This window comes from Oncorhynchus masou, chromosome 31, assembly GCF_036934945.1.
Source record: "Oncorhynchus masou masou isolate Uvic2021 chromosome 31, UVic_Omas_1.1, whole genome shotgun sequence".
NCBI classification, from domain to species: Eukaryota; Metazoa; Chordata; class Actinopteri; order Salmoniformes; family Salmonidae; genus Oncorhynchus; species Oncorhynchus masou.
In genome coordinates this window covers 33,530,118-33,553,812 of record NC_088242.1, presented here as the reverse complement: position 1 = coordinate 33,553,812, position 23,695 = coordinate 33,530,118, and the positions used below count along the sequence as shown (strand labels likewise).

At 41.2% G+C, this 23,695-nt stretch overlaps 2 protein-coding genes and 1 long non-coding RNA gene across 6 annotated transcripts in view; 2 read left to right on the top strand and 1 right to left on the bottom strand.

Moving 5' to 3' along the window:
- The first annotated feature begins 40 nt into the window (after window positions 1-40).
- On the top strand, window positions 41-2,839 carry LOC135523839 (uncharacterized). The gene is made up of 2 exons (XR_010452879.1): window positions 41-185; window positions 2,140-2,839. It is a non-coding gene; the product is annotated as an uncharacterized LOC135523839 (long non-coding RNA).
- Window positions 2,840-14,976, bottom strand: LOC135523836 (lysosomal acid lipase/cholesteryl ester hydrolase-like). Its single transcript, XM_064950789.1, has 10 exons — window positions 14,637-14,976; window positions 13,143-13,260; window positions 11,651-11,762; window positions 7,037-7,235; window positions 6,331-6,440; window positions 5,855-5,991; window positions 5,506-5,652; window positions 5,279-5,350; window positions 4,583-4,651; window positions 2,840-3,882 (listed from the first exon to the last, which is right to left on the bottom strand). The coding sequence occupies exons 1-10, from the start codon at window positions 14,774-14,776 to the stop codon at window positions 3,643-3,645; spliced, it is 1,344 nt and encodes a 447-aa protein (XP_064806861.1). The 5' UTR covers window positions 14,777-14,976; the 3' UTR covers window positions 2,840-3,642.
- A 90-nt stretch (window positions 14,977-15,066) lies between these two features.
- The window catches only part of LOC135523835 (outer mitochondrial transmembrane helix translocase), a 133,432-nt gene continuing 124,803 nt past the window's right edge, over window positions 15,067-23,695 (top strand). For 2 of the 4 annotated variants that reach the window (XM_064950782.1, XM_064950781.1), the window contains exon 1: window positions 15,073-15,171. The gene's annotated coding sequence lies outside the window, so the exon portion shown is untranslated. Of the gene's footprint in view, window positions 15,172-23,695 lie in introns of all 4 variants that reach the window. The other 2 variants (XM_064950786.1, XM_064950784.1) reach the window with 2 other exon arrangements.

Here is a 23,695-nt window from a genome sequence, read left to right as displayed (position 1 = left end):
CGTCGCCAGAGGGCGTAGGCTACATTACGATACCTGCTGGGCGTTTTGGAACGTTCAGATGGAAAAAGGATATTTAGAACAAATATGCCTCACTAACATGTACAGTAACGAATCACTTCGGATCTATTCAGTTCATTTCTAGCTGCAACGTTCGGAAACCACACGTGCGTTTTCTCCAAAAAAAGGTATGTGCTGTGATGGAACTGTGTATCAACTTCATAAAAGTTTAACAGTGGCCTATACCATAGCCTAAACAACACGAGCCTATTTAAGACGATCCAGCTAAATTGAATTAAGATTTGAATAATTCAAATGTGGTTCACTATGGATGAATTAAGGAAATGTAACATCATCATGCCCACGTTCATGATTACTGCATGGCTTTCCAGATGTATCATTTATCTCTATTCTAATGAACATATGTGACACAATGATAAACCTCACCCTTTGCATGGTGATGTTGTGCCATGTCTTACCTTTATGCAAAATGTTTACTCACACTTGTTGCCTATTCTAACTTCTTAAAATTAGCATCGCAATAGACCAACTTTAGCCTAATACTGCTTATGTAGGAAAATGTATCTTCGTGAAAACCGTCATTAAACACAGCTGAACAAAAAATAAATAATCCGAATCATTAAATAATCCAACAAAACACACCCTAAATGTGTTAGACTACTTTGGGTGTAGGACTAGATGTTGAAAATTAGCAGTGGCCCGTGTTAAATTAAAAATGAAGAAATTGGCGGTGGAAATATTAGCCTAGGAAACACGTCATTGATCTTCAGGTCGGAAAGTCGGAGCTCTCAAAAGATGCTTGAGCTTCCGAAATGGAATTCCAAATTGGATGATCGTTCAAAATGATTATTTCCCAGTCGAAGCTCTTTTTTCTTCGAGTCCAGTTGTCTTGAACACATTGAAGTCGGACATTTCTGAGTTCCAAGGTCTCAGACCCTTGTGGTTTTGAACGCGGCATCTTTCTAGAGCTCTGACTTTCTGACCTGAAGATCACTGATGTTATTTGACCGGGTTTCCACCCCAGAGTTCCCAGATGTCTTGAAAGCACCAAGTGTATTCCGAGGTGAGCTGTCATTTACTCACGTGTAATGGCCACGTAAGACTATTTTAGTCTCTGTATAGTTGTTTAGTCTCAGACATGGACGAATAAAGTTTCAGTAGCCAACTTAACAATAGTAGGATAGCTCCTCCGCAGCATAGCAGGTGGATTGCCAGGTTTGGACACACCTTCCCGCACACTCTGCCTTTACAATATTTAAAGGACTAGCATATTTGATGTTGGTGTCTTGTGTGAAAGAACACAATCAGAAGTCAGTTCATGAAAACAGTTTATTCCAGACAAACCCTATTCCAGTGAAAAGCAGATGTTTGGACTTGCAGATAAATTTGCACACAAAAAAATAAGGATTTCGTTTTGCCATTATGGGGGATTGTGTGTAGATTGATGAGGATTTTCATTTATTTAATCCATTTTAGAATAAGGCTGTAACGTAACAAAAAGTGGAAAAAGCCAAGGGATATGAATACTTTCCGAACACTGTGCATAGAGTCCATTTAGATGGAGAGCATAAATGCATTAAAAGCATTTCCGCTTTGATGTCAGACAACAATGGCATGTTCATGATTTAAAACGTTCCCAATCCGTTAAAATTAAGGGACGTTTTATATTGAGTTTGGTCTTTTCGTCTTGGTTTGACAGGGATATATTTATCAAAATTTGGTGGTAATATGATGTATTCTTCTGTCCTTTAGAATGATAAAACCCCACTGGATATAGCAAGGAGACTGCAGTTCAAGAATATTGTAACAATGCTGAAAAAGACAGACTGAAAGCTTTAAGGGGGTTTTGAGGGCGAGGGGCAACTTTTCACCATGGCAACATCACCACCTTTTCAGTAGTCTTTTGTCTGACAAAGTCATTTTTATACAGTCTGTAGTTCGTACTGGACACCTTAGCCTCAGCTGTATATCAACCATTCGTTAAAGTTAATACCAGTACAAGTGGCCATGTAATTGTTTTCAATCGCCTCATGGTTGATCCTATTTGAATTATTCATTTAATTTACACTGAGAGTACAAAACATTACACTAATATTGAGTTTCACCTCCTTTTGCCCTCAGAATTAGTTGGGACATGGACTTACAACTGGGTTCCCCAACTTCTATTTATCCGCTCAAGAAAAAAATTGTCCAGCAGCTATCTAGATGATCCCTGGACTACAAGGTATCGAAAGGGTTCCACAGGGATGCTGGCCCATATTGACTCCAATGCTTCCCACAGTTGTGTCAAGTTGGCTGGATGTCCTTTGGGTGGTGGACCATTCTTAATACACAAGGGAAACTGTTGTGATTGAAAAACCCAGAAGCATTGTAGTTCTTGACACTCTTACCGGTGCGTCTGGCTGCTACTACTATACACCATTCAAAGGCACTTAGATATTTTGTCTTGCCCATTCAGCCTCTGAATGGCACACAAGCACAAATGGATTTAACCAGTGACATCAATAAGGGATCATAGCTTTCACCTGGATTCACCTGGTCAGTCTGTCACGGAAAGAGAAGGTGTTCTTAATGTTTTGTGCACTCAGTGTCTACTATTTTTCTTAATAGTGTGCTTCTCTAAATATTTGTGAGTGAGTTGAGTGTTTGTTTTGTTTCTGGTTTTGATATTGTCCTTTGTACAGTACATAAGAGTAAGTGTATTAATACATTGTTACAGATTAAAGCCTTTGACAATGTTTAAATAAATAAAATATATGAGTAGATACTCAGACAAGCACTTTTCAATAAATGTTGTCAAGTAATTGAATCGTACAACTGATTTTGTAATGGAGATTTATTGAGTAGTCTTCTCAATTAGTTACAAGGCGGCATAAATAAGTGTTATAACACAACATAAGTAGACCATGAATGAACAAACAAGTCAGTCATTCTTTGGTCAGCACCCTTCCTAATTCATTCTCAAGATCACCTAAAATCCAATAAAAATACATTGAGGAAGTAGCTAATAAAAAGACAGTCAACTGCACAGGAAAGAGCTAAATTAGTGGTCAACAAACAAAACAATGAATTTGTATGACTAAAAAGGCACAGCAAAATAAACCAACCCAACACAAGTCCTGAAGAGAGAGGTACTGGGTGTTGAACTGGGCCCTGGACAGTAACCATGATATTGCACCAATGACTGAGATATATTCATCCAAACCTACAAGCAGGATTTCAACAGGATCTAAATGTACTTCTGTGTTTTTACAAACCTGGGAAATTCTCAAAACACAGATTAAAATCCATGCAAGTGTTGTGGAAGAGAGGACAGTAGTAAAGTAAGACAAAAAAATAATACAAGATGATTCCTCACACATAACCCTAAACTCAGCTTGTGTACCGCACTCCCCCAATTTAGAGGTGAATGATTATTGCTCATGGTTTAGTCAAACACACACGTGTGCTAATACTCTCTCTTACACACCCTTATAGTATCAAACACACATACAGTGCAAACACTTGCACCCAGGCACTCTGATATGACTCCCAAAATATGTCAGATACAGTATTAAAATCTCTTCAGCGATTGTGATGAGAGTTGAGGCTAAAATTATCCAAATCTCCCTGCCTATCCACTGTTTACAACAAGTCCTGCTGGCTCATCAGTTTGATTATCTCACTATACATCTCCTGGGGGGCGTCCAGGCCCCAGATGAAGTCCAGGTGTTCCCAGTGCTCGATGTGGCGGTGGTACACCAAGTTGGAGACCTGGGTGAGCAGCACGGCAATGTCCTTAGGGTCAGCAAGTGTGTCGTGACCTCCGGACCACAGGGCCGTAGGCACCTTCATGTCCTGGATTTTGTACAACGGAGGGGTCGACTGGGGGAGGGACAAGAATGGACTAGATGTCAGCTAAAGGCATTGACTGGTCATAACGGCACAGTGGATACCGAGCAGTAAAGATAAGGTACTTTCAGAAAGAGGTTGTAGCTTCGGAGAGCTTTGGAAAACAACTGGTGTGAAGTGATATGTGTGTACACTGACAACACCAAACATTAGCAACACCTTCCTAATATTGAGTTGGAACCCCCCCCCTTCCCCATTGCCCTCAGAACAGCCTCAATGTGTAGGGGCATGGACTCTACAAGCTGTCAAAAGTGTTCTACAGGGATGCTGGCCCATGTTGACTAATGCTTGGCTGGATGTCCTTTGGGTGGTGGACCATTCTTGATACACACGGGACATTGTTGGGTGTGAAAACTCCAGCAGCGTTGCAGTTCTTGACACAAACCGATGTGCCTGGCACCTATTACCGTACCCTGTTGAAAGGCACTTAAATCTTTTGTCTTGCCCATTCACCCACTGAATGTCACACATACACAATCCATGTCTCAAGGCTTAAATCCCTGTCTCCTCCCCTTCATCTACACTGGTTGAAGTGGATTTAACAGGTGACATCAATAAAGGGATCATCGCTTTCACCTGGATTTACTTGTCTGTCATGGAAAGAGCAGGTGTTCTTAATATTTTGTATACACAGTGTACGTTGGTAGACTAATAAGCTCTGAGCTGGCCTTGCCTGGTTATAGTGAGCCATGTTCCCTGCTCTCCCATAGTCATACGCCATCAGCTTTCCAACATGCACCGCCTGTAAAAAGAATACACATTAAAAAAATACTTGTCTCAAGATAGCTGAACAGATGGTGGTACTGTATGTATAGTTAATATGTCCAACAATAAGTCAACTTCAGTAAAGTTAAAGTTGTCTTTGGTAAATCTGGTATTGACCTTTACTCAAGGATCAGGTAACAAATAGGTGTGTTTGAGTCAGTGTGCAGCAGCAATGTCTGTGCCTCTCCTATTCACACAGTGGAATGTCGATGATAGTTGACTTGGGTGTGAGACTGAGGTATAAACAGGGTGAAATAATTATTTGTGACACTGAATAAGCTGAAAAATAATTGATCAACGTCTTTGAGATCAACTATTTCTGTCCTGAGTAACTGTTTTTGCTCTGTTGCTTGTGAAACCAAAATGTCAGTATCGGTTTGACAACTGTGGTTTGACAAGTGCAAACTCATTCTCGATTCAGACTGTGTTGACCACACCCCAGCCTCACAGGATATAGGTAAAACTATAGGCCTGATAGCTACACTATAGGCCTACATGACAGTTTTAACAAACAGGGGTTGGGATGGGATGTGTACTGTAGGTTTGAAGAAGTGGAATCATATTGGAGGATGTTTTGAGAAGCTCCTCTCAGGTATGTTCTTACCTGAGACCAGTGGATCATGTTCTGCACTGAGGTGCCTGCTGGGCAGTGGGAGATGTACACAGGTGTGCGAGTCTGGACAAAAAGAGAAATGAACATCTTCACCAAACTCATACAGTGCCTATATAATTGGCTTGAGGTTGAAGGCTTTAGGTTTAAGGAAGTCCACAATAGTAATAATGTAAAATCACTTTCAAAAAGCAATCAAATGCGAGCACTGTGGAACGCACCATGTTGAGGTTCAGCTCATCAAAGCCACAGAGGACGAAGAAGATGTTTCCACACAGCTCACTATGAGGCTCCTTACTGCAGAATTTGGTAGCAAACCACTTGATGAGAGCACTCTGAGGCATGAAGTCCCTCTTCCCAAATAGATCCTAGGATATGGAATCCAAACAATGGATGAGCATTAGTCAGTATTGAAATATTTTCAAAGAATTTTGATAGATCGATCAAGATAAAAAAAAAAAACTGGATTCCCAAGTTGGGTAGAAAAAGGAAACCACAGGTTAGACTTATTGTATGAATGAATTGTGGCATAATGCAGTTTAAGTTAGAAAAATAGCCTTTGCTACTCACCCTAATGAGGAAATCGGGGAAGATGGAGAGCTTGGTTATGGGGCTGGCAGTAAAAGCCACGGTGGCCACTGGTGCCAGGCCAAAGAACATCTTGATTTTGCTTGCCAGCTCAGGCATTGAAGAGAATGCAACAAAAGCTACAGGGACAGAGACATACAGTCAGATATGTCATGGTTCAAAAACAGGGGCGCAACTTTGGTTTAAGAAGTGGGGGGGGGCATTATTATTATTATTATTTTCTATCCAGTCGGATAAACACTCCAAACAGCCTACCCGACTGCTAGGAGGCATGCGCATGGTCCTAAACTGGGGGGACAAAATGCAATTTCAGAATGTGTCCCTCCCGTCCCCAGTGAAAGTTGTGCCCCTGTTTAAAACTGTATACCATAGTGTAGTTAACGGTGTCAAACTACAGATAAGAAATATACTGCTTCATACTGTAATATGACACATTTAACTAAATCAAGCCGTCTCACCAATAGTGGTTCCCTGAGAGTGGCCTACATAGTAGATCGTCTCCTGGCCTGTGGTCTTCAGGATGTGATTGACCACTGCTGGCAGGTCCTTCTTTGCCATCTCATCATAACTGAAGAATAAGAACAGAAGAAACTCAGTGAATGCTATAATAAGACTACTAAAATAAACATTTCAAATAATATATTGTATTTCTATTACAACCTCTTGTGATTCTATTCGTAAGCACAGGGAATATACACTGAGTGTACAAAACATTAGGAATGGATGGGGTATTTGTGCCATTCAGAGGGTGAATGGGCAAGACAAAATATGTAAGTGCCTTTGAATGTTTGGTTGGGTAGTAGGTGCCAGGTGCACCGGTAATAGTGTGTCAAGAACTGCAATGACGCTGGGTTTTTCACATCCAACAGTTTCCCCAAGAATTGTCCACCATCTAAAGGACATCCAGCCAACTTGACACAACTGTGGGAAGCATTGGAGTCAATATGTGCCAGCATCCATGTGGAATGCTTTCGACACCGTATATAGTTCATGCCCCAACAAATTGAGGCTGTTCTGAGGGGAAAAGGGCATGCAACTCAATATTTGGAAGGTGTTCCTAATGATTTGTACACTCAGTGTAGATCCAGGTTAGGCGCATAGCCATGGGGTGAATAGCCGAGTGAGCAAGATTCAGTAGAAGTGGAATAAAATCTCTTTAGCTACCTGAACTGCCAGAACTCGTCGTGGTCAGGGCTGAGTATGAGGTGTCTCCTGGACCAGGTGCTTCCCCTGCTGTTGCCGATCCAGACGTCGTAGCCAGCGTCGGCTAGCAGGTAAGCCAGGCTGGTGTTGGGCAGGTTGGTCACCCAGTTACTCCCCGCAGCTAGGAGACCGTGCTGGAGGAACACTGCAGGCTTGGGATCTAGGAATATGAGAAAAAGACTACATTACGCATAATGCTATAGGATGAATACTGTAACAAGATATGGAAGAAATACTAAGTGAGGAGCTGTCACGCCCTGACCTTAGAAAGTAGTTTTATTTGTCTATTTGGTTAGATCAGGGTGTGATTTGGGTGGGCATTATGTTTTTTTTTATTTATTTTTTGACCGCGTGTGGTTCCCAATCAGAGGCAGCTGTCTATCATCTCTGATTGGGAATCATACTTAGGCAGCCTTTTCCCCACCTAATGCTGGGGGTAATTATTTATTTTCTGTGTGTTTGTGAACGCCACGGTTGCGTCACGTTCAGTTTACCTGTTTTTTTCTTTGTGAAGCTTTCACTTTATTAAAGAGTTGGAATTACAGCGCCTTGGCTCATTTATGACAGGGAGTTTGAAGACAGTGAACGTGACAGGAGAACCTTATTCCAAGCAAGGATCATAGGCAAAGCCCATGTGGTAATGTATAGTATTTCTCCAATCTTCTCAAACATGGTTGAAGTATCCATTCACATTCCAACATGCCCGAAACAACATAAACGGAAAGTGTATAGTTACAAAAATGGTTAGTTACAAAAAAGCATGTTCTCTTCATAATTCAAGTGTTGTGCTGACTGTAACCACCAGGAGGGGGTGTCTGTCTAAGCTATATCCCAGCTGCAGCGCAGCCGTTCTTGTCGCCTTGCACTTTTTCTTTTTTGGGAGCTTTATCGCTACGATCTGTCAGAAACAGGATGTGAGCGGGTCCTTTCGGTAGCACAAACAGACCTTTAGATGATAGGATTGTTTGACTTCATACCAGCCATTCCTCCCTCCCTACCCCTAGATTGTCTCAAATGGCACCCTATATATAGTGTACTACTTTGGGTTCTGGTCCAGGTCAAAAGTAGTACACTACATAGAGAATAGGATGGCATTTGAGATGGACCCCTAGTCTACCCTGCTGCCTAGTACTTGTACTAGGCATTTCAAGCATAATGCAGCTGTTTGCAAGAAATCTACACTATCTCTCCTAGATTGAACATCAAAGATTTCCAGCAATAGCTATTCTAGCTAGCACGATTTCATATCAAAATTCCATTTGGGGGCTGAAATAATTCCAGCTCTGCTGTGTTCCTTTGAGATCCAGACGCTCTCCCGTGTGACCAGGGGAAGTGGGACAACAGGAAATGAGATGTTCTCCAGCCAATCAGAGAGCTCCGCTGCCTATCTTACTGGATGTTCGGCTGCTGCCACATACTACTGAGCAGGGAGTATGAGGCATCAAGAGATACAAACAACATGATGGCTCTTTACTTATTTAGAGGATATCAGAATGTATTATTGAGATTTTTAACTCCCCAGACGACCTCAGCCCTGGCATATCACATCGTATTGGGCATATCTTTAAAGTGGAACCCCTACCTAGTTGATGAAGCATTTCCAATGACAAATCACTGTCAATATTAATACTAAACTGAATGTACATTTTAAATTGTTGGAGAGGGTCAAATTAAGTACACAGCATTCATTTACTGATTCATGTTTTGGAAAGTAACGCAATGGAGAAAGCAAAGGCGAAAAAACAAGAGCGGGGCCAAAGCCAGTGTTTAATACTCGAAGGCACTTACATTCACCTACAGAGAGATCTGTATCGATAACATTAGTTATTGTTCAGAATAATATGAGACTCTGTGTTCAGGAAAAAGCATTGTCTATTGCCTCTGAATTTGATTTTACACAAGTGGGTTCCCACGATGAGATTAGTGTGAGGTTTAGCACTCACTTTGCTCATTAATGAAATATAGGTGCCACAAAGGAAAGAGAAACTGAATACTGATTTGTAGGAACCGGAGAGCGACAGTGGCAGTGTCTGACAGAAGCGGTGCATCACAGTATTTAGACTAAACTTGTAAGAGAACAACTTCCTCTTTACAAGAAATCTAAAATTGTAATACCATGACGCACTCCTAAACATACTCAAATCACGTAGCAAACAGTTTGCTCCTTATTACTGTCACTATTACTGTTCCCATCACATATTGAAAATAAGCTGTAATTACAGTACATTGTAACAAGAGCTTAATAAATGAGATGCTGGATAAATGTTAGCCAAGCTACATTTGAAACAGCTCAAACTAGGGACGGATTACGAGAAATGCCAAACAAATAAAATCTCTACAGGAATTAAATTCAATCATAGACTGGGTTCAAAATGATTAAAGCATAGAGGTGACCTATTAGCAGATGGACAGCCTCACTGGATGCATGTGATATTATAGCTCGTGATAACACGAAAAGCCAGTAGTAGGCTGGGCGGTGCAATCTCAAAATATAGAAATGGATTCCTCCTCCTCCGCTCTCCTCAAGGTGACTAATGCTGAAAACCACTTCTCTTTGGATCCTGATTCAGTACTAATGTTTGACAATGTGAGAAATATCAGCACTTCAGATGTTAGATAAGGTCTGTCTGTGTTGGTCTTAGATATGTGGATCTGATTACAGGGCAGAGAAGTAAGGGATAAACAAAAAACTAAAACAATTGAAATATATACAGCACCAGTCAAAAGTTTGGACACACCTACTCATCCCAGGGTTTTTCATTAATTGTACTATTTTTTTTACATTGTAGAGCAGAATTGAAGACATCAAAACTATGAAATAACACACATGGAATCAAAAAAGTATTAAACCAATCAGAATCTATTTATATTTGAAATTCTTCATTCTTGGCATTCTCTCAACCAGCTTCATGAGGTAGTCACCTGGAATCCATTTCAATTAACAGACTGGTGTGCCTTGTTAAAAGTTAATTTGTGGAATTTCCTTCCTTCTTAGTGCATTTGATCCAATCAGTTGTGTTGTGACAAGGTAGGGGTGGTATACAGACGATGTGGTAAAAGACCAAGTCCATATTATGGCAAGAACAGCTCAAATAAGCAAAGACAAACAACAACAGAAAAACTGTCCTTTGGTCTGATGAGATTTTTGGTTCCAACAGCTGAGTCTTTGTGAGATGCAGAGTAGGTGAACGGATGATCTCCCCATATGTGGTTGCCACAGTGAAGCATGGAGGAGGAGGTGTGATAGTGTGGGGGTCCTTTGTTGGTGACAGAGTCAGTGATTTATTTAGAATTCAAGGCACACTTAACCAGCATGGCTACCACATAATTCTGCAGCGATACACCATCCCATCTGATTTGCACTTAGTGGGACTATCATTTGTTTTTCAACAGGACAATGACCCAACACATCTCCAGGCTGTGTAAGTGCTTTTTGACCAAGAAGGAGAGTGATGGAGTGCTGCATCAGATGGCCTGGTCTCCACAATCACCCGACCTCAACCCAATTGAGATGGTTTGGGATGAGTTGGACCGCATAGTAAAGAAAAAGCAGCCAACAAGTGCTCAGCATACGTGGAAACTCCTTCAAAACTGTTGGAAAATAATTCCAGGTGAAGCTGGTTGAGAGAATGCCAAGAGTGTGCAAAGCTGTCATCAAGGCAAAGGGTGGATACTTTGAAAAATCTAAAATATATTTTGATTTGTTTAACACTTTTTTGGATTCTTCATGATTCCATATGTGTTATTTCACAGTTTTGATGTCTTCACTATTATTCAACAATGTATAAAATAGTAAAATTAAAGAAAAACACTTGAATGAGTAGGTGTGTCTAAACTTTCTACTGTATGTATATTTTAAATCAATTATTCAATTATCTTTAGGAGAAAATTAATCTGGATTTTTGGTCACAATTCAAGTAGGTCATTACATTTTTATTTAGATTAAAAGCATAATGTTGCAGCCCTCAATTGCTGCTCGACAACATAATAATTGTCGGCTCCCAATAATAATCTGCGTTCTAACTGGTGATTGTGGACACGAGCCGCACACAGCAAGCTGCTCCGCTTGCCCTATTCCCATTCGTCCTCCTCAACAAACCCTCAAATCTATCAGCTAACTTGAATTTTTTTTTTTTTTAATTATAATTGGAAGGCCAAAATTGTGGAGGGAAAGCACTAATCATGTTTTGCAACCTAATAATCACACTTAGAATACGTCCAGAAACGCTTGTTTATTTTTTTTAAATGGAGAAATTCTACAATAGAAATTGACCCACCCTATTCATCATAGGAATGTGACATGCACAGCAGTAAGCTCATTTATTTCTCCTTTCAATATGGAAGGGAAACCAGGTACTGGTATTTGTATGGGCTGTTTCTTACTGAGTAAAAGGCTAATTTATTAACTAAATGTTAATAATTGTGTTAACACATTTTTGTGGAACAATAGTACCAGTTCATTCAATTGGATGAGGGAAGGGGCGTGGGGGGGGGGGGGGGGGATGTCCCCCATGATGACAGGGGGCATGAGTGAAAAGTTTGGGAAACACTGCATTAAAACCCTTTGGTGCACACCTTTATTGTCCTTCAGGCCATGTGGGATCCTGTTGACACTGAGGATGTAGAGGTCTTCTGTGACGACGTCATGCTCCTCTGCTGGGTAGCCCCAATGCCTGATGATCTCACTCTGTGGAAGAGAAAGAAGACAAACAAACTGTCAAATATATTTTGAATTCTGACATAATGGGGATCTCTGGTAACACTTTATTTTACTGCCCCATTATCACTGGTATTCACATTACAGTGAAATTAAAGCAGACAATTCTTCCCCTGTTGCATTCCCTCTCACCGCCCCCTCCCAGATATTATCTATATATACGCTAATCTGAAACTTCAAAGAAAGTGTTTGAGCCTGTTGGTTCCAGCCGGGCCTGCCATGCGATCTAGCCATGCATAATTAAAACACACCACCATTCCCCCCTCCCTCTAGGCTGCCAGTCTGCACATTCTACTGACTCTGGGCCACTTAAGGATAAACCTGCTGGTTCGACACACCGAGGTCGTCTCAGGGGTGGAGGGGAGGATTGGTGTTCTGCTCTGACTCATTTTTGTTTCTGGTTTTACACAGGGAAATGGCCGAGTATGAAAAATAATGTAATGTCACGTGACCTCAGTATGGCGAGAGATATTGAAAGGGTCTGTGCTTGCAGGCCAACAATGGGAAATATGTTTTCTCATGTGAGAACTATTCGTACTGGGAATTGTATTAGGCTTATATCATTGATAGTGTGTAGTTTCCAATGACAAATACTGTATACTAACTATAGACGCACTAGAATTAGGATTAATGTCATTTCGTTACTATGCTGTGCCTATAAAAGATACGAGGTTAACCACTGACATGTACTAGGCCCAAATCCACAAATGTTGATTGTATCATTGGCATACCTCAGAATAAACATACATTATATATTTTCTGAAAAAGTGTGGTGAAAGAATTTGATTGACTGCCATGCCACAAAATAACCGTTTCATTGAACACTCACTTTTCCCGACTTACAGGGACTCATTTTTATACTGCTTTTTATGTTTAGTTAGGTCAGATCTCAGATTTAATGTTTTACTGTTTTAGTCATATAATATGGGTGTGATATTGTCCTATCTAGTGATAAATATATGCTGAAGTTTAATACATGACAGAGAGATTTCCTTTCGAGTGACCTTGCCCAAGCCTCAGTATCACATGTTTTGACTTTCCTTGAGATGACTCATGGGATATATGGGGGACAAAGTGCAGAATGTGGGCAAAGCAGAACTCCCCCCATGTGAGGTAACCACCATGACTATTATTTGCTCATGTCGGCCCAGAACATTGCCTAGTTCTATGAATAGTTAATGAGCTCTGTGACCTATGAAGTCCAGTAGTGTGTTCAGTTATCTATGGTTGGTATTAAAACCGTTTGAAGTCTGTCTGGAAAAACTGTGTGGATAAATACAATTTCTCAGTATTTGTCCACTTTGTTTCTGAGAATACAGTTTGTCTGTTATTGATTTTTAGCCAACTCACAATATTCATGTTGACCTCTGGGTCTAGTCCTTTTTTGTGTTTCAGCAAGGATCTCTGACACTGGACCGCCCCAGTGGTCAGGAAGGACATTAAAAGTAGTACCCACACCATCTTCAGTCTGAAAAACATACATGTGTTATAAACCTTTAGAAGTCTCTCCGACCACATTATGTCAGAACCTATTCAGCATCGCACAGAGGCATCATGCCCATTTAAAAAATATATATATATATGTTTAATTTACAATTACTACTAGCAATTTTATGAAGTTGGCTTTAGCTAGCCCAGATAGGTTCCCAATCTCCCAACATTACTAGCTACCAGGAAGCCATTTCAGGCTATCAATTAAATTAGAGCAGCTAGCTTGTCTATCTATCTTACCTGGTATGCCTGCTGGCAAAGTTGTTAGACTTTAGGAAAGCAAGCAATAACTAAATGTACTGAATAAGACATTCCTTTCAGTCTTTTACCCAGATTTTAGCAGAGATGCAAAAAAGAAACACCAGTCAGGAGGATACTGACAGCTCAAGATGTATGCTTAGATATGCAGAAAAGTAGACCTATTTTAACATAGAATTAAGCATAATGGTTATGGCTTTAGATTGCAGGTGTTTGAAAAATGCTAAATTCTCCAACTTCCGGATAGGGGGCCGAGCCCCCCTCCGGACCATCTCCAGCCATCCTCACTTTCTTTATGCCCTTTCAGATTTTGGGGGTACAAGACAACCCTGGCAGCACACACCTACTTAAATATGAGCATATATCAGAGACTTTATACATTCAATTTTACGTTTCATTGCAATTTTAATCTCTCATTGACAGACTAATTACACAAGATACACAGTGGGGCAAAAAAGTATTTAGTCAGCCACCAATTGTGCAAGTTCCTGTAATTTTCATCATAGGTACACTAAAACTATGACAGACAAAATGAGAAAAAACAAATCCAGAAAATCACATTGTAGGATTTTTTATGAATTTATTTGCAAATTATGGTGGAAAATATAAGAGTTTCAGATAACTGTGGGAGTAAACTAGATATAACACCAAGATGTCCATGAGGATATGAAAGTAACAACAATCTCTAGCCTTTACAAAAACTCTGACCCAATTACTACATTATTAATTCATCATTTATTTTACCCCTGATCTTTTGTTTTCCTGCACATTATTCATAAACTAAGCTTGCCTTGAAACTCTTAGTTGTGGAGATTCAATACAAAACTATGTCATATGTGGACTGACTATCTAATTAGACCAGCATGCGTTAAAATATGAGTAGGTTTTGCTTCAGTAGGCTGTTGTAGACATTTACATTCCACAAGGTGGTCTCTACTCACTGACACTAAACCTGTACATGTCTAAACTATTACATCACAGGGCAGGCATATATGTGATATGGAAAATGTAGGCTATACATTTGTATCAGTGGCGAATATATCCCCATAAATGTATTTTACGATAGCTACAATGTGTACATGTGCAAACACTTACCCGGACAACTTCTGCTGTGTAGAATAATAATACGGTAATCTTGGTTGGCCAAATGAAGAGGAAGTCACAGGAGCTGCAGCGTGATAAAACGTCAGAGGCTCCCTACTGCTTTTGTTGCCGATTGGGCTTGTAACAAACATTGGGAAAGATTAAATGCTGATCTAATCTTTCCACCCTGCTCTAGCCTAATTAATCAGTCCCGTAGATGTGGCAATGACAATACTACTGGCAGTGCGATTTTGTAATAGAAACTAAGTCTTATGTTTATTTTACTTGAATAAACTTTTTTTCCATGCATTCAAGGGAACATTTTGGTCGGCCAACAGCCATTCGTCTTTAGGCTACACGCGCAACGAAACTTAAAAAGTATTTTTTTTGTGGATTGCCAGCGACAGTTGTTTATAGTTGAAATTAAACTCAATGTCACGAGTTCTTATAGTTGGTGCAGGGTTGACATGCAGTTTATGCGCTTGTCTTCTGCGAAGAGAAATGCCAAACAAAGTTATTGTTGTCAGGGACAAATCGCGAGGAGCAGGTAAATTTGTCAGTTGCCCGGAAGTTGTTACATTGTATTTAAATCAAATGTATACGAAGCGTGCTACTTGAGACGAGACTTTCACATAATTATAAATGGCCAAATTAATTTATATCGTTACAATGTCGGCTGCGTGCGTATTATTCCACAGATAACAGTAAAAGTGAGGGTCAAATTGTGACGTGAGATTTTTTATTACCATACATTTCAACCCTTCCTGCTCCTATCAGTGGCATCTCAGTACTTCTTTAGAAGGATAAATCACAAAATATTGATGATGACATTTGACTCTAATTCATAGGCTATCTCTGCTGCTGTTGACCTTCCTGTGACTTCCATAAATCCACATGCAGATGTTTTGTTTGAATTGACATGGAACACTATTGAAATCTCATCAGTAAACTATTATCAAGTCTGTCTGTTGATATGTCATTAATGGGGCTTGCGAAGCAAGAGCAGTAAAAATGTATGTTTTGTCATACCCGTGGAATAGGCCCTGATATACCCCGGCTGTCAGCCAATCAGAATTCAGGGCTCGAATCACCCAGTTTATAATTAGCGTTATACCACAGCGTTGTTGAATACTTGTTTCTGATTGGCTAAAAGGGTCATTTTAGAATGAACATTAAAACCAGATAACGGACAGTTAGAAAAAAAACATGAGGATAATTGGAAATGATAGAGTGCGATGGGACAAGGACATCCCGTCAAAGCTGCATAATAACCCCGTCAAAGCTGGGCCAATTGTGTGCCGCCTCATGGGTCTCCCAGTGGCGGCCGGCTGTGACACAGCCCAGGATCGAACCTGGATCTGTAATGATGCCTCTAGCACTGCGCCATTTGGGAGGCCCATTTTCTCATGTTTTGACCCAGTCGTTAATTCTAATCATTCACAGACAGACTTGATAAACAAATCATTGGCTTGTAGCTAGCTAGTAGAGATTTAATGAAAATGAAAGACAAGAACTTTAATAAATAATGATTGAATAAATATCCAATAGGCCTACATTTGGGCTGCAGGTAGCCTAGTGGTTAGAGCGTTGGACTAGTAACCAAAAGGTTGGAAGATCGAATCCCTGAGCTGACAAGGTAAAAATCTGTCGTTCTGCCCCTGAACAAGGCAGTTAACCCACTGTTCCTAAGGCCGTCATTGAAAATAAGAAGTTGTTCTTAACTGACTTGCCTAGTTAAATAAAGATAAAATAGATAAAAAATAGACAACAACTATTATGGTTATCGAGTTATAGCCAATGAAGCTAGTTGGTGATGTTAATGGTGACATTTTTGTTGATGGCACGAGTGGAAGAACTGTCCATGTTCCTGCCGCTAGTTGGTGACAGCCAGTGCTTGCCTCTTCTTTGGCAGAGAATGGGAGGTCACACACATCGTTGCCAGCTAAAATGGCACTCCAGCGCTTTCTGTTCTCCAGTTTAGGCTACCAATAACTCTTGAGTTCTCTCAGCCATTATTTCCCTTGCCTCCAAGCCCGCATCGAATAACCTTTCCATTCTGAAGTTGCTACCCAAGCAGGCTGGTCATTAGTTATTTTCTGTTGTAAATTTGTTCTAATCATTCGACGTTGCTATGCTTAACAAATCATTGGCATGTAGCTAGCTGTCATTCAAGAGAGAATAACTTAAATGAATAATGATTTAATAAATATCCAATAGGCCTGCATACACTACATGACCAAAGGTATATGGACACCTGCTTGTCAAACATCTCATTCCAATATCATGGGCAGTTGGTTCCCCCATTGCTGCTATAACAGCCTCCACTCTTCTGGGAAGGCAGCGGGGACTTGCTTCCATTCAGCCAAAAGAGCATTCGTGAGGTCGGGCACTGATGTTGGGCGATTATGCCTGGCTCGCAGTCGGTGTTCCAATTCATCCCAAAGGTGTTCGATGGGGTTGAGGTCAGGGCTCTGTGCAGGCCAGTCAAGTTTTTCCACACTGGTCTCGACAAACCATTTCTGTATGGATCTTGCTTTGTGCACGGGGGCATTGCCATGCAGAAACAGGAAAGGGCCTTCCCCATACTTTGCCACAAAGTTGGAAGCACAGAATTGTCTAGAATGTCATTGTATGGTGTAGCGTTAAGATTTCCCTTCACTGGAACTAAGATGCGTACCCCGAACCATGAAAACAGCCCCAGACCATTATTTGTCCTCCACCAAACGTTACAGTTGGCACGATGCATTGGGGCAGGTAGTGTTCTCCTGGCCTCCGCCAAACCCAGATTCGCTTGTCGGACTGACAAATGGTGAAGAGTGATTTATCACTCCAGAGAACTCGTTTGGCATGGTGATCTTAGACTTGTGTGCGGCTGCTGGGCTATGGAAACCTATTTCATGAAGCTCCCGAAGAACAGTTATTGTGCTGTCGCTGCTTCCAGAGGCAGTTTGGAATTCGTGCTTTAGCACATCGGCAGTCCCGCTCTGTGAGCTTGAATGGCCTACCACTTCGTAGCTGAGCCGTTGTTGCTCCTAGACATTTCCACTTCACAATAACAGCACTTATAGTTGGTAGGGACAGCTCTAATAGGGCAGAAATTTGACGAACTGACTTGTTGGAAAGGTGGCATACTATGATGGTGCCACGTTGAAAGTCACTGAGCTCTTCAGTAAGGCCAATCTACTGCCAATGTTTACCTAAGGAGATTGCACGGCGTGGGCACCCGTCAGCAACGGGTGTGGTTGAAATGGTCGAATCCACTAGTTTGAAGGGATATCCACATACTTGTGCTGGTTAATTGAATTTTGGGTGTTTATGGTTTGCATGGGTAATTATTAGTTTAACGTTCATTCTTGGGCTAGCTAGCTAGGCAGAGGAGAGATTGCATTTGTAAAATTATACATTGTTGCACAGGTCGTAGACCCTGTTCCTAGAGTGCTGCAGGTACTGCATGATTTTGTTAACTAGGCACCACACCTGACCAACTGAGTTAATTGATCAGTTCAGTGATTTCCTAAATGCAACACACCTGGTCTTCCGGGTTCAGTTGGTAAATAAAAAACTTAAAGTGCCTGTGGCACTCCAGGATCAGTGTTGACTATCCCTGTCGTAGAGGGAGACAGGTACGTTTATACAAGCCCCACTGCAAACCAAGTACTAGCATGGAAAAATCAGGGGTAGATGCTTTTTTTCCCCCCGAGGGAGATACTTCATTCAAACTTTAAAACGTGCAGACCAGTCTTGATTAAGTTGCTTGTATACAACTTTTTAAATACTTTTTAAACTATACATTTTTTTCTTTTTGTCCTTCATCCACTTTTATGGTATTTCTTCTACATTCTGCATGTCCCATTGTCATCAGCACTTCCAACATTCCATTCACTTAAATGCAACTATGCAATTTATGACACAAATCAGCTACTTTGACATCTTCTACTTATCTACTATTCAAATCGGAAAAATTGAAACAAAGATATCTGCTACTGACCTAATGATACAGCTGTTTTAGTAACCGCATTAAAAAAATACAAGGATTATTTGCATCAATCCACTGGCCATTTGTTTTGCAAGCTCTGTAATCACATGAGCGCGACAGAAACATTGCTAACCAAACAACAATGGTCTCTTGCTGGTGTTCACCTGCATTAAAGTGTAACTATTCCCAAACATAACACTCAAAAGTGATCTCCTGATGTGGTTTAAGCGTTGTTGTGGACTTAGAATGTCCAATTGTGTAGTTTTCTTTATTTTAAAAAGTTATATTTTTAGAGAGGAAAAAAATATGGAAACCTAAATGGAATCAGGGAACAAATTAAATGTTCAATTTGATTTGGGGGCTGAGATGCTCAGAGGGTACCTCTTCCCACTGATCCTCCTCCAGCCCAGAGAGGACTTAATGAACATCCCACTGGTCTAAATATGTTGTGAAAAAAAGAATTTATTTATTTAAAACTTCAACAATGTCTCATTGTCTTCTGTGCTCTATTGTCATATACTATGGTATTCTAGTAGGACACTGTATACAAGTGCAGTAGTCCGAGTGTAAACTCAGCAAAAAAAGAAACGTCCCCTTTTCAGGACCTTGTCTTTCGAAGATAACTCGTAAAAATCCAAATAACTTCACAAATCTTTATTATAAAGGGTTTAAACTCTGTTTCCCATGCTTGTTCAATGAACCATAAACAATTAATGAGCATGCACCTGTGGAACGGTCATTAAGACACTAACATCTTACAGACCGTAGGCAATTAAGGTCACAGTTATGAAACCTTAGGACACTAAAGAGGACTTCCTACTGACTCTGAAAAACACAAAAAGAAAGATGCCCAGGGTCCCTGCTCATCTGTGTGAACGTGCCTTAGGCATGCTGCAAGGAGGCATGAGGGCTGCAGATGTGGCCAGGGCAATGAATTACAATGTTCGTACTGTGAGACGCCTAAGACAGCACTACAGGGAGACAGGAGGGACAGCTGATTGTCCACGCAGTGGCAGACCACATGTAACAACACCAGCGCAGGATCTGTGGTTGCAACATCGCCTATAGGCACAAACCCACCGTCACTGGACCAGACAGGATTGGCAAAAAGGGATCTTCACTGACGAGTTGCGGTTATGTCTCACCAGGGGTGATGGTCGGATTCGCGTTTATCATCAAAGGAATGAGCGTTACACCGAGGCCTGTACTCTGGAGCGGTATCGATAGGGATGTGGATGTTCCGTTATGGTCTGGGGTGGTGTGTAACAGCATCATCGGACTGAACTTGTTGTCATTGCAGGCAATCTCAACGCTGTGCATTACAGGGAAGACATCCTCCTCCCTCATGTGGTACCCTTCCTGCAGGCTCATCCTGACATGACCCTCCAGCCATACTGCTCGTTCTGTGCGTGATTTCCTGCAAGACAGGAATGTCTTTGTTCTGCCATGGCCAACGAAGAGCCTGGATCTCAATTCCATTGAGCACGTCTGGGACCTGTTGGATCGGAGGGTGAGGGCTAGGGCCATTCCCCCTAGAAATGTCCGGAAACTTGCAGGTGCCTTAGTGGAAGAGTGGGGTAACATCTCACAGTAAGAACTGGCAAATCTAGTGCAGTCCATGAGGAGGAGATGCACTGCAGTATTTAATGCAGCTGGTAGCCACACCAGATACTGACTGTTACTTTTGATTTTGACCCCCCTTTGTTCAGGGACACATTATTTCATTTCTGTTAGTCACATGTCTGTGGAACTTGTTCAGTTTATGACTCAGTTGTTGAAACTTAAGTTCATACAAATATTTACACGTGTTAAGTTTGCTGAAAATAAACACAGTTGACAGTGAGAGGACGTTTCTTTTTACTGAGTTTATAAGGAAATCAGACAATTGAATGTATTTCATTTGGCCCTAATCTATGGATTTCACATGACTGGGAATACAGATATGCATCTGTTGGTGACCGATACCTTAAAAAAGAAAGGTAGAGGCATGGATCAGAAAACCAGTGAATGTCTGGTGTGACCACCATTTGCCTCATGCATCTCCTAAACATAGAGTTGATCAGGCTGTTGATTGTAGCCTGTGGAATGTTGTCCCACTCCTCCTAAATTGCTGTGTGAAGTGCATGGATATTGACGGGAACTGGAACACGTTGTCGCACATGTCAATCCAGAGCATCCCAAGCATGCTAAATGGGTCACATATCTGGTGAGTATACAGGCCTTGGAAGATCTGGAACATTTTTAGCTTCTAGGAATTGTGTCCTTGCGACATGGGGCGTGCATTATCGTGCTGAAACATGAGGTGATGGCGGCGGATGAATGGCACGACAATGGGCATCAGGATCTCGTCACGGCATCTCTGTGCATTTAACTTTCCATCGTTAAAATGCAATTGTGTTCGTTGTGTCCGTAGCTTATGCCTGCCCATACCATAACCCCACCGCGACTATGGGGCACTTTGTTCACAACTTTGACGTCAGCAAACAACTCGCCCACACAACGCCATGCACACACTGTCTGCCATATGCCTGCTACAGTTGAAACCAGGATTCATCCGTGAAAAGCAGACTTCTTCAGTGTGCCAGTGGCCATCTATAGTGAGCATTTGCCCACTAAAGTCATTATGACGCTGATTTTCAGTCAGATCAAGACACCGGTGAGGATGACGTGCATGCAGATGAGCTTGCACGCAGATGAGGTTTCTGACAGATTGTGCAGAAATGTGTCTTTTGTGCAAACCCACAGTTTCATCAGCTGTCTGGGTGGCTGATCTCAGACGATCCCGCAGGTCCTGGGCAAGCATGGTTCAAATCAAATTCTATTGGACACATACACATGGTTAGCAGATCTTAATGCGAGTGTAGAGAAATGCTTGTGGTGTAGCGAAATGCTTGTAGTGTAGCGAAATGGTTACACGTGTTCTGCTGTTGTAAGGCCAGTTGGACGTACTGCCAAATTCTCTAAAACAACGTTGAAGGCAGCTTATGGTAGAGATGTTCAATTCTCTGGCAACATTCTCTGGTGGACATTCCTGCAGTCAGCATGCCATATGTGGCATTGTGTGGCATTGTGTGTTTGACAAAACTGCCACACTGTTTAATCAGCTTCTTGACATGCCACACCTGTCCAGTGGATGGATTATCTTGCCAAAGGAGAAAATCTCACTAACAGGGATGTAAACCAATTTGTGCACAATTTGAGAGAAATAAGCTTTTTGTGCGTATGGAACAGTTCTTGGATCTTTTATTTCAGCTCATGAAACATGGGACCAACACTTTACATGTTGTGTTTATATTTTTGTTCAATATAACATTTTTTTTAAATAGTAAGGTTAAACTTTGTACACTTCTTCCACTACCACAAAAATACTTTTGAAGAGCTAATGCAAGCCCCACAACTTTACTTCATGTACAGTTACCATCTAGTTCGAGTTATCATTTCAATGTTGTTTATGCATACACTGATTGTTCAAAATATTATGAACACCTGCTATTTCCATGACAGACTGACCAGGTGAAAGGTATGATCCCTTATTGATGTCACTTGTTAAATCCACTTCAATCAGTGTAAGAGGGAGGAGACAGGAATGGAATATAGAATAAATGTTAAGCCTTGAGACAATTGAGACAAGGATTGTGTATGTGTGCCATTCAGAGGGTGAATGGGCAAGACACAATATATACAGTTGAAGTCGGTTTACATACACCTTAGCCAAATACATTTAAACTCAGTTTTTTATAATTCCTGACATTTAATCATAGTCAAAATTCCCTGTCTTTGGTCAGTTATGATCACCATTTTATTTTAAGAATTAAATTAAATTGTTTAACTTGGGTTAAACGTTTCAGGGAGCCTTCCATAAGCTTCCCACAATAAGTTGGGTGAATTTTGGCCCATTCCTCCTGACAGAGCTGGTGTAACTTAGTCAGGTTTGTCGGCCTCCTTGCTCGCACACGCTTTTTCAGTTCTGCCCACAAATTGTCTATATGTTTGAGGTCAGGGCTTTGTGATGGCCACTCCAATACCTTGACTTTGTTGTCCTTAAGCCATTTATCCACAACTTTAGAAGTATGCTTGGGGTTATTGTCCATTTGGAAGACCCATTTGGGACCAAGCTTTAACTTCCTGACTGATGTCTTGAGATGTTGCTTCAATATATCCACAATTTTCATCCCTCATGGTGCCATCTATTTTGTGAAGTGCACCAGTCCCTCCTGCAGCAAAGCACCCCTACAACATGATGCTGCCACCCCCGTGCTTCACGGTTGGGATGGTAATCTTCAGCTTGCAAGCGTCCCCGTTTTCCTCCAATCATAACGATGATCATTATGGCAAACAGTTCTATTTTTGTTTCATCAGACCAGAGGACATTTCTCCAAAAAGTACGATCTTTGTCCCCATGTGCAGTTGCAAACCGTAGTCTGGCTTTTATATGCCGGGTTTGGAGCAGTGGCTTCTTCCTTGCTGAGCAGCCTTTCAGGTTATGTCAATATAGGACTTGTTTTACTGTGGATATAGATACTTTTGTACCTGTTTCCTCCAGAATCTTCACAAGGTCCTTTGCTGTTGTTCTGGGATTGATTTGCACTTTTCGCACCAAAGTACTTTCATCTCTAGGAGACAGAACGCGTCTCCTTCCTGAGCGGTATGACGGCTGCGTGGTCTCATGGTGTTTATACCTGCGTACTATTGTTTGTACAGATGAACGTGTTGCCTTCAGGCGTTTGGAAATTGCTCCCAAGGATGAACCAGACTTGTGGAGGTCCACAATCTTCTTTCTGAGGTCTTGGCTTATTTCTTTTGATTTTCTCATGATGTCAAGCAAAGAGGCACTGAGTTTGAAGGTAGGACTTGTGGAACTTGAAGGTAGGACGGGTACATCTCCATTTGACTCAAATGATATCAATTAGCCTATCAGAAGCTTCTAAAGCTATGACATCGTTTTCTGTCATTTTCCAAGCTGGTTAAAGGCACAGTCAACTTAGTGTATGTAAACATCTGACCCATTGGAATTGTGATACAGTGAATGAATCTGTCTGTAAACAATTGTTGGAAAAATTACTTGTGTCATGCACGAAGTAGATGTCCTAACCGA

What these genes read in the sequence shown, in the direction of transcription:
- LOC135523836 (XM_064950789.1), bottom strand. Translation starts at nt 14,776, where the DNA reads ATGTTTGTTACAAGCCCAATCGGCAACAAAAGCAGTAGGGAGCCTCTG. An exon ending in CAGAGGTCAACATGAATATT is followed by an intron (nt 11,763 to 13,142) that starts GTGAGTTGGCTA and finishes TCTCTTCCACAG; the next exon opens with AGTGAGATCATCAGGCATTG. An exon ending in TCCCCGATTTCCTCATTAGG is followed by an intron (nt 5,653 to 5,854) that starts GTGAGTAGCAAA and finishes TCCATATCCTAG; the next exon opens with GATCTATTTGGGAAGAGGGA.